Below are 11,883 nucleotides of genomic sequence, written 5' to 3'. Positions count from 1 at the left end.
AGGACTTTGGACTTTCCACAGGGCAGGGAACCCTGACTGCTCTTCAGACTTGAGAGGGAGGGGGAGAGGAGTGGGGGGAGGGCGGGAGGAGTGGGAGGCTGGGAGGAGGCGGAAATTTTTTTTTCTCAAAAAAAAAATAAAAAAAAATTATCAATTAAAAAAAAAGAAAAAATACAGGCAAATGAATTTAAATCAATAGAGAATAGTACACTGAAGATTTCCTAAGAATCAGAGATCTACAGACTACATCTACTATACAATATCCCAAGAAAAGTGATGCTTTGATTTACTTTAGGTGCTAATTATACTACCTTGGTCTCATTTTTTTTCTTATTTCTTGGAAGTAACCCATGAATCAAGATTTTATGAAAGAAATAGTGAAGGCTGCTTTTCAATTTCAATAATGTGTCAAACCTATCCTTATTCATAGGTATATACAGATATACAACTCAAAGTTTATCAAACTTTCTGCCAATGTTTTATTCAATATAAGAGAACTTTTCATAATGTGTTGATGAAATAACGCAAATAAAATGAGATAACTGAACTGTAATGATCTGCCCTGTACCTTTAAGAGATAAGCCACCCCCTCCCCAAGCTGATCAGCTTCTAGTATGAGTCTCTCTCTCTCTGTATCTCTCTCTGCTCTTCCCCCTTTTCTCCTTCCCCTCCATAACCCACTCAATAAATATCCGACTTCACTTTGCATGGTTTGCCTATTCATGACTCTGTCTTTCACCCACCACCTGGCTCCCTGCCCAGGACCAGCCACTTTCCGAGAACTGCAGCATGGTCTCTTGTGGTGCCCATCTGTCTATCTCTCCTCCTGTGACTTGCTGCCTCTCATAGCCCACTACAGCTACTTGGGGAACTGCACTGTCCCTGCCTGGGACTGGCTGATCTCAGGACCCACTGTCCACTGTCTTCTGCTGCTCTGGGACCTGCTGTGTGGTCTCATGGTCTGCTGCCTACTGCCGCCACTTGGGGACCTGCAGCATTTTTACTTAAACCATAACAATAACTAATGCTGATACACACACACACATACACACACACACACACACACAGAGAGAGAGAGAGAGAGAGAGAGAGAGAGAGAGAGAGAGAGAGAGAGAGGATAAACTCGGCCCACAGATGAAAGAATTAAATTCAGCTCACAGATGAAAGAATTAGAAATAGAACACATATTCCTTACTTAGTTCTGAGACTATCTCCCAACCATTAAGATCTGTAGGCCAGGTCTCTCACCTGAATACCTTGATCCCTTAAGAGACAAGCCCCGCCCACTCCTCCCCCCACTGCTGCTAGCAATCAGTTTCTGAAGAGGTGGTGCTGTCTTTCTCCCCCTACCCCCCACCGCCTCTCCCCTTCCCCACCTTCTTCTCCCCTTCCCCTTCCCTTTCCCTTTTCATAACCCACTAAATAAACTTTATACCCAAATTCTCTCTCTGCATGGCATATCTGTCTGTCTTTCATCCGCCTTGGTCTCCCATTTGCTGACCTGCAGAGGCCTGTGGGAACCTGCAGCCAGCCCCTTGTGGGACCGGCCTTCCCTCCATAGATCTTTAAAAAGAATAATACCAACTATATGTCTATAGCAAGGCAGCTTCTTTACAGTCTGTTAAAACAATGATATTGCAAGTTTACTTATAGAATCACATAGAAGTTAGATAAAACTTGTCGAATATTTGCAAAGATACAAAATTATTCAATATTTATTTTATCCAGCATTTTTTTTGTTAGCAGTTTGAACCATGGACATCTTTATCAACTCTGTTAGACGAAAGGGGAAAACTTTTTGGACAGAAACAGAATCTGATTCAATTATAAATTCAGTTCTTAAATTTTAAAATAAATTTGCAATATATACATTCTCAAACTATCAATGCTCAAGATCTATATGATGTTATATAAAAGTTTGATGGCTTCAATGGTCTTGCTAGACTATCACAAATAACTATAAGCAAAATGTCTTTATCATGTGTATCGACAAGCATAATATTATTCCTTGATTTCAGTTATGAAAGTAAAGAGCCCTGTCTACTAATACATTGGAAAATTTAATTGTGTTTCATGGTGAAATTTATTCACTAATTTTATTAAGGAAGCACATGATTTATAATACATTCAGTGCTCATAGATCCCATAAGTTATAATTACTGCTGTGACAATTAAATAGATATTGAAGTAACTAACAGCCAAAGCCAATTGTCAATATTGTAAGGAATAATAAGATTCATAGTCTCTCTATATAGAACAGTTGGCAATTTCAGAAAAAAATAAAAAACTTTGTTTAAAGGCTTCATCTTTTTCTCTCTGCAGTAGCCTTTGTAGAAAACAAATCTTGCTTGGATTTGGAGTAGACAGGAGACCCAAGATCTGTTGGGTGAGTTTTTACTTTGATTAAACATTTGGGTGCCTTCCTTCTTTTCTTCTTTTAATAATTAATAGAGTTCAGTATAGGCCTGACAACATACACTTATAATTCTAACATTCAGAGAGTCTGAGGCTGGAGAATTACTAATTGAAAACCGACCAGAGTATAGGGTAAAAGCACTGGCTTGCAAACTTCACATCCTGAGTTCAGAGCCTTATATCCCATGTAAAAGCTTGGTGTTCCTCCAAGATGCTTTCTGGACATGCAGGGATGGGGGTGTAGGTGGGGGTGGGGGCAGGAGCAGATACAGAATAGTCTCCAGAAGCTCCTACCAGCTAGGGTGAGAAGCAGCAAAGGGATCCTGCCTCAGGTAAGATGGGCAGACATAGGCCTGCCCCCAAGGTCCTTCTCGGACCTCCATACATGTGTGTACTTGTCCCTGCACCAAATAATGAACTCGTTACCAAATGAAGACCCTAATTAGGAACAACAGCAGTTAACCAAAACAATAACAAAAATAACAACGAAATAATCACTACTTTACACTAAGAATGTAAAGAAATTCCTCCTTATTTTAACATTTTTTTTTTATTTTCTGACTCTGGTGCTTTGAATATTTTATGTAATCAGTGTCCTAGACTAAAAATATAGAAAGGTTCATCCTTGGAGTTCATATGAGAAACATACTTCAGGTTGTTTCCGAAGGTGATAAAAAAGCATACATACACAGATTTAAAAAGCACCCACATACATGCACAGCTGAGGAGAGGGAGCCTGAAATGGCCCTATCCTATAGCCAAACTGATGACTATCTTGCATATCACCATAGAACCTTCATCTGGCGATGGATGGAGATAGAGACAGAGACCCACACTGGAGCACTGGACTGAGCTCCCAAGGTCCAAATGAGTAGCAGAAGGAGGAAGAACATGAGCAGGGAAGTCAGGACCGCGAAGGGTATGCCCATCCACTGAGAGAGTGGGGCTGATCTAATGGGAGCTCACCAAAGCCAGCTGGACTGGGACTGATGGAGCATGTGATCAAACCGGATTCTCTGAACTTGGTGGTCAATGAGGGCTGACTGAGAAGCCAAGGACAATGGCACTGGGTTTTGATTCTACTGCATGCACTGGCTTTGTGGGAGCCTAGTCTGTCTGGATGCTCACCTTCCTAGTCCTGGATGGAGGGGGGAGGACCTTGGACTTCCCACAGGGCAGGGAACCCTGACTGCTCTTTGGACTGGAGAGGGGGGAAAAGGGGGCGGGGAAAAGGGGAGGGAAATGAGAGGAGGGGAGGAGGTGGAAATTTTTAATAAAATTTTTAATAAAAAAAGAAATACAAGAAAGCTAAGAAATGTTAGAGTAATTTCCAATTGTTTTTAAAGAAAGATGAAAAATCAAAACACAAATTTCCTTTTTCCTTATTCATACTTAATAACACATATAGCCAATTTTCAATTCAATTATACAGAACTTTAGAGTTTTTCCAGATTATAGCATGCATGAATATTGCATAGGTAAATATAAATGATGTAGGAGATCCTTTAGGATTCAGACAAAATAAAGTCTGAATTTGTGTAGCTTTTGCATTCTGTCCCAAACTGTAGGAGATCTCTGCAGAGATAAAGTCAGACTTTATACTAAAATTATCTTAAAAGGATCAAACAAAACTAACATCACTGTGGATATGGCATGTGAGACCAGAGAAGGAAGATAAAAAAAGAATGACAAATTCAAGATGTAATAAATCACTGTTATTACTGTCTGTACCAGAGCAACAAACTAACAGTCTCATCAAAATAAAGCATAAGTGGAGAACAATAGGAAAAGAACTTCTTTAGTCCAATTTTTTCAATTTATCATATCAAACTATATTCTAAATACTAGTGATGTTCATTTATATACACATATAGAACAAAAAAAGTTACAAAAGAAAAGATATATGATAATGTTGCATAATAGTTCAGGAAAATTCCATCAGCTATTAGGAATAAACCTTTGAAAACTCCTTAAACTACAGAACATGATTCTTGCCAAGATTCCATTTAAACAATATTGCTCTCGGCTTCTGTTATTGCTGCTCATGCGCACAGATTTAATAATTTTTGTTGTCAGGGAAAACAATTGTCTGAAAATTGTGCATCCACGAGCTATAACAAATTTAGCAAACTCATTTTTATTTTCACAGATCATGTTAGGAAGAAAACTGCAAAATGTCAGATTAACATTTCAGAATGTATTTGAAAAAAGCGAAGAGAAACTGATTTAGTTAGCAACGCTAAATAAAACAGACAATTCCTACAGATGCTTTCCCTGTAAGACATTAAGTAAACAGTGAAAATGGCAGCCATTTTAATTTAATAAACCTACCCTTAATTTACTTCTCTGCCTGAGTAAAGTTTCTGCTTGACAAGACCCCTGGTGTCTTAGGCGAATATTTTTCTGGTCAAAAATATCTGTAATTTTAGAAGCTGATGATATTAAATGGAATTACCAATGAGTTTTCTTCCTGTCTCTTGCCTCTTTCCTTCCTGTCCAAATGCTGAACTCTATCAGCCTGAATAAGAAACTTTACTTTTGTCCCCACTTTGTCAACATCAAGTACAAATACTTGGGATGGTTCAGTTGGATTGACTAAAGGGCTAACACAGAGACACTTGACTTACTTGCCACTGTTTCATCAGCTCTCGGACTCCCTTGGAGCCTTCTAGGAGTTTCTCCTTCCGGGAAGCATCCTGGAGGACATTGGCAGTTGTTTCAGCTTCTGTAATCCAGGAAAGAAACTTCTCCAGGTCCAGGGGGAACTGTTGTAGTAACCCATGAGTTTCTTCCAAAGCCGCCTCTCTCTCACTCACTCTGTAAAGGACAAGCAGGCAGATGGGATTCACTATTATCAGAATGGTATATGCAAGGAACTCAGTAAAATGATCAAGGACGGTATACTGCTGAAGCTCTCCAGTTAACCCACAACCAAAATGCCATGCTCTTCGTTTAATATTCATTTCAATTTCATCTAAACACTTCTTCTTGATGGAAGGCATGCAAGTGGAGCTATTAAAAATAAACAGCAATGTGCTGGGGCTGGGGATCAATGGTAGAGTGTTTGCCTCCTAAATTCAAGGCCCTAGGTTTCTAGGTTTAATCCCTGGACCCTCCCTCAAAGATGAATAATAAATAAAGATTCCTCTAGAAATGGCCACACACATACCAGATAGATAGATAGATAGATAGATAGATAGATAGATAGATAGATAGATAGATAGACAGATCAAGAGAGAGAGACTTAAAATTTTGTTCATAAACACTCCAAAATACCTTTCTTTCAACTTTAAATTTGTGCTGGGCAATGGGAAAACTTATTTTGAGATGCCACAGAATTTGACATTAAATTTCATATGCAAAACCTTAAATTCCCTTGCCATACATATCCTTGATATCAAACTGAGTCAAGAAGCAAGGATTAAATAAAGTAACAAGTAAAGAATACACAGATGGCAAGTTGGGAGGTGACGGCAAGTGAAGAGACAGATTGACCAGCGAAGGGACAAAAAGACTAAGAAGAAAGCATTTCACGGAAAGAGTTGTGCAAACTGTCATCTTGCCACACACTAGCTTATTCAAAGTATTTTGTTAGGATCACACTGTGCTCTCTGTAGGTCATAGACCAAAGATATTATCAAAAAGAAAAATGCTACACCAAGTTGAAAAAGTTGAAGCTTACTAATCAGACAAACAGTGACTCAGTTCGCAATATCTTTTCCCAGTTGTGCGATATGGCTTGTTACTAACTCATCATCCTTCTACTGCTATGATGAACAAACTTCACACATTATGACTGCTTATGATTGTTAATAACAATGTTAGTTCCTCTCCCTACACCTCATTTTATAATTGCCAAGTTGTTTTTAAAAACTGGAAGAAACAAAAATCCCTCATGAGAATTTTTTAAATCATAATTTCCAATTATATATATATATATATAATATATACACACTCATATATATATTGCATATTATGTGGATATACATACAAACACCCTGAGCAAAGATGTGTATAATAATAGCTCAGGAGGGAAAATTGCCTTAAGCAGTAACAGTCCCATCTAAAAAGATTCAGGTAAATTTTGTCTGCAATGGGGAAATTAGTACTCTATTTAAATGCCTTATTTGCCTTCTACGACTACACAAACACTTGCTGGGATTAAACATAAGCTAAAAATGGATTTCAAAAAATTGAACACTTGAATATGATACATACTGCTTGTTAAGATGTGATTGTCAATAATTATGCAAAACTGCAATTTATTTTAGCAGCAACTTTATCATGGGATGTGCAAAGCCGGCAATGAACAAGGCCTGCCGAGCCGGCGGCAGTGCAGTGAAGTCCCCAGAAGAGCTGTGTGCTCATCACGGGGGAGGTTCTGCTGAGCACACAGTCTTTCACAGTGTGGTCTCACGCTCAGACTGGATGGAAATCTTCCCGCTGTGCTCTGTGCTAATGGCTAGAGAAGAGAGTAGGTTCATGAGGGTGCCGCTATTGGAAAAACATGAGCGCTGCACTAAGCTATTTATCAACTCCTAAATAAATGTTAATACTCCACAAGTAAAAGGTACCGTGGGGTTCTGGTTGGGCACGGTAGTGAAATCTGGAACAGCTGCAGGGTTAACTGGGACCGCCAGTTTCCCTCATTTGTAGGTAAGATGTTTTCTGTGCCATTGTCGCAGCTCGAGGACTCTGAATGGGAAAGTTGGGCTTGTAATACAGAGGGAAGCTCTTGAGCAAATACTGACAATCTACTGGCACGGACTTGCCAAAGAGACAGTTTCTTGCAGTTTAAACTAAGAGTTATTCCACCCCCATCCTAAAACTCATCATAGAAATAAACTGTCGCAGTCTAGAAGAGAATGCCTGGCTAAGACGTTGGCTTATTGTGGAATATACTCCACTTTCACACATAACGAAAGGACAAGCTGAAAGTCACCCACGGCAGAATGAAGCTTCAGAGATTAGAGAGTGTGAAAGTCATTCTCAGAGTCATCTTCATGCGGAGGGGCACTCTATCCATCTTAGCTCTTCTGCCCTTCAGTGAGACACACCATTCACCTTCCGCTTCCGTAAGAAGTGACTAGTAAATAACTTTGAACGCAGTGTGCAGGAAGTCAGATGAAAGGGCTCTATCTAGACAATGTGATTCTCAGCCAAATCCTGCCTGCAGTTTTCTGCTTTGTAAATTAGGCCCTTAGGGAAGCCGAGGAACATTTTCAGGACAGTAAGGCACCATTTTCTTCAAGGATACCCTTGTGGTCTGACATATTGACAACATCAGGCGGAATATTTCCTTATTCGGGAAATACTTTAAGAAGAAATGGAAGCAAGAGCAGAAAATCTCTTCGAATGAGCTCTTTTCCGAAGCTGTTGGATCACAGACTCAACTGTTGTTTCCTGCTTCCGTGGGGCTTTTAATGACTACAAACTCACTCCTAGGTTCGAGGCGTGTACAGAGTTTGTTGAATTCTAAGATTTAATTGTGTCAAGTCTATCCTAGAAATAAGTCCATGGTAATTAATTTCCATATTTGTGCATTCAAATTAGGTCTAAATGTGTCCCTTAGTTTTTCATTTTCCTCAACCATATGCTTTTGGATGGCTTATGTGATAAATAAAAATATAAAAATAATGAGAAGTAAAAGACTGGCTAGGAAAAAGAGACTGCAAATGTGGCTTATTTTAAAGTTTCTCTATTTAGGACATACAATCCTATGGACCCTGAAGACAATTTCACTGGATTTTAAAGGGAATAATGAGTATATATAAGAAATTGCAAGAAGGCTTTTAAACTGTCATCTAGTATATTAAATTCTTTCTATATAATAAAGCTTAATTATCACTATTCCAAGTTTATAATGCATGAAAAGAGCTAAGAATTTAATCTCATGGGATAAAGAATTCATGATATCTAAAAGATTACCTTCTAGTGCTAAGACCTGTTCTCTTAGTCCATAAATAAGGGTGGTATACAACAGTGGTTTCAAAATATGGTTCATGGACCAGCAGTCCCAGCAGCCACATCTGAGAACTTATTAGAAATTCAAATTCTCAGGCCTCAGGCTAGCTCTACTGAAAGAGGAACTCAGTGGGTGGAGCCCAAGCAACTGTGTTTGAGCAAGCCTTCCAGGCATCTCAAACACATGCGAAAGTTTGAAAAAACACTTCTACTGGGGATGAAACTTTGAGAAGTACTGTGTGAGCAATGCTGGAGTATGCTGTTCCAATCTCTGACTGGGAGTTCTGCTGGCTGAAGGTTCTCATGTGTCAGCATTATTTGAGGCTAGAACAGAATTAAAAGAGCCTCCTTCTCCAAAGTTGCTCTGTTCATCCCCGAAGCAGGCAGAAGCCATTGTGAGACCAAAACAGGAAAAAGAGCAATTCACTAGGCAAGTTAATGGGAGACCAAATCAGGAAAAGTACACCTTGCAGGTGAAGTGTTCTGTTTGCAACTCAGACAGTTAAGAACTTCCCACCTGTCCTATGTTTGTCGGAGCCATCTGCATTAGATATGCTTGACCACACATGGGCAGGAGGTATATGAGCAGAAAATTTGTCAGGATGTACCCCTGCCCTTGATTTCATAGGCAGAAATGCACAGTCAGGATGTAAGTCAGGAGATATGCTTGCCCTGACTGGACCTGATTGAAAATATGGTAGCCTTGTGGTTGTGTGGGAAGTTCATCTGTATATGATGAACCTGAGGTAGATGCTGCTTCCTCATTTGGGGTGGGGTGGGGTTTAGATGATTGTTAGCAGTAACACTCACGCAGCCTGGCTTCTGGTTCTGCCTATACTGCTTATGCTTACTTTCCTTCCACAACCAGTGCGAAGTTAGAACACATTTCTCAGTAAAATTCCAGACATTAAGTCCTTTCTTAGAATCTGCTTTCTCAAAAACTGAATTTATGGGGAGAACTAAACACTTTCTCATACAGATTGCTGTAGTGATTTTTTTTTGTATTTTAATAAATAAAGCTTGCTTGAAGATCAGAGAGCAAAACAGCCACCCTGGTCAGCCTTACAGACCATGATATCACACACCTTTAATCCCAGTAGCCACACAAGTTTGCCATAGAAACCAGGGGGTAGTGGTGCACGACTTTAATCCCAGCACTAGAAAGAAATATAAAATGGGAGGAGACAGTTCTCAGGCTCATTCTGAGGATTTCTGGAGGCAGAATCTCCATTTCAGACTGAGGAAGAGGTAATAGCCAGTGACTAGCTGTTTTGCTTTTCTGTCCTTCATGTTGAACCTCAATATCTGTCTCTGGATTTTTATTAATCTTGCAGATTGTGGTCTCCAAAAGAGACAATGGGGTTCTGAAACATCAGCTAATAAAAAGAGTGTTTGAAGGGGCAAAATTGTGGATCTATGAAACAGTGCAAAATTACATAAGCTCAAGAAGATGCTTATCCAGTCCCAACTCGGAGAAAAGGTGACAAATCACAGAAACATGTCCCTCCATTGCCATTAACATATATATATATATATATATATATATATATATATATATATATATATATATGTGTGTGTGTGTGTGTGTGTGTGTGTGTGTGTGTGTGTATATAATTATCAATAAGGAAATAAATATGCCATCTGTCATTTTATACATACACATACATGAGTATGTGCACATGTGTGTGTGCGCGCATATACACACACACTACTATATGTGAATAATTTTCTAAGCCTCCATGCTTTTTCTGAAGCTGAAATTGCAATTTAATGTGCGATAATCTTAATACATAAAAACTAAGGACAAGGGAAGGGGGACTTTTATTTTCTAAGGTAAGGCTGAAGATGTTAGTATGTATTAGAAATACGGAGGGAAAACTTTCTCAATGAATTATATTTCTAGATTAAAAGTATGTGTAATTGAACAATATAAATGAACAGGGTGGGGCGGTGCAAAGATTCTATCATAGATAGGAGAGCTGCTCATGAAGTCACACCCTTTCTTGGGGAGCTACTGACAGCTAGCAGACACCGAGGGAGGAAATGCTGCTTTCGTCAATGGCAAGGCCACTGAGGAGTTGCCCATAGTCTACTAAATAAACGCCTCCCCATGCTCCAGGCAACCCTGTTTAAATTCATGGGTCAAAGGAAGACATGGAAGTTGGGAAAAAGGACTTCAGAGGCAGGGTAAGAGAGGCTAATGGGGTGAATATAATCACAAAATTCGCATATATGCACATATTAAAAGTTCTTCTTTCTTCTTGTTGTGGATGGAGACTCAGTTTTACTCTGTAGTCCTTAATGCTCTGGAATGAACAGCATTGCTCAAACTCACCACAACCCTCCCATTACAGTTTCTTCAGTGTTAGGAGAGCCACACACACATACACACACACAGGCATATATATATATATATATATATATATAAAACTGACGTTCAAATTTTCTGCAAATATCATAGAAATTATTATGCTAATTAATAAGTAATATTTTAATGTGTGAAATCCCATTTTTAATGAATTTACAATACCATACTTTTCCCTTCTTACTCTTGATCTCATTAAAAAACAAACAAATAAACATATTTTTCTGAGACAGGGTCTTACTGTGTATTCCTAGCTGACCGGGAACTCTTCAGAAAAAAACCTGCAAGCCATGAACTCAAAAGAGCTCCACCTGCCCATGCTTCTCCACAAGCTTTGTTTCTTAAGCTCCACTCCCCATACCCCTTCTTCTTTCTTTTCTCACTAGAGTAGGATCTAATAGTCCAGGCTGCCTTCAAATCCACTATGTAACAGAGACTGCCCTTGAAATCCAATCCTTCTGCCTTTCCTCCCAAATTTTGGGACTTCAAATATAAATAAACTACCATGCCTATTTTTGTCTCTATTTTCCTTTGCTTAATTTCAGTTGATAGTCTTTTTCTTCCCAGTTATTCTGACCGATAAAAAGATAATCTATAAATCTGAACACCTCATTCTTTTATCCACATGTGAATTAATATCTCATTGCCAAGTTCACACATGAATCTATTGCATGTCTATGTACCAGGATCTATGTTTAATAATGACGATACAGAATTTATCTTTAGAGTTTAGACTTGCCACTTTATATACTCAATTCTGGTAGGGGAACAAAGAGGGAAGAATGCAATTACACATACAATGTGCTAGGGCTATAAAAATTCTGTGGGAGGGCTATAAATATTCTGTGGGCAAATATATTCTATACTATAGCTCAAATGTACCATATCTGAGTGCATTCATGAACTTATACACTACTTTTCTCAAACATGAAAATCACTTAGCTTAGTTTTGAACCAGAATGCAGACATAGATGCTCGGTAAATGTTTGCCCAATGGAACTGATTTTTATAAATATAAGAAACCTTTGGATTCATAATTGGTTTTTAGCCACAAATAAAGGTCAGTGAGTCTTTATTTTGATATCCTAAAGAAGCTAAATAAGAAGGTGAACCCAAAGAAAAACATAGCTATCCTCCTG

At 38.8% G+C, this 11,883-nt stretch overlaps 1 protein-coding gene across 1 annotated transcript in view; it reads right to left on the bottom strand.

Moving 5' to 3' along the window:
• The window catches only part of Dmd (dystrophin), a 1,456,297-nt gene that overhangs the window by 505,455 nt on the left and 938,959 nt on the right, over positions 1-11,883 (bottom strand). The window contains exon 42 of the mRNA XM_026777353.1: positions 5,043-5,232. Coding sequence (XP_026633154.1) covers positions 5,043-5,232 — 190 coding nt within the window. The remainder of the gene's footprint in view (positions 1-5,042; positions 5,233-11,883) is intronic.

Source organism: Microtus ochrogaster, unplaced genomic scaffold (genome assembly GCF_000317375.1).
Source record: "Microtus ochrogaster isolate Prairie Vole_2 unplaced genomic scaffold, MicOch1.0 UNK58, whole genome shotgun sequence".
In the NCBI taxonomy this organism is placed as follows: domain Eukaryota; kingdom Metazoa; phylum Chordata; class Mammalia; order Rodentia; family Cricetidae; genus Microtus; species Microtus ochrogaster.
This window is presented reverse-complemented; position numbering and strand designations above follow the sequence as displayed.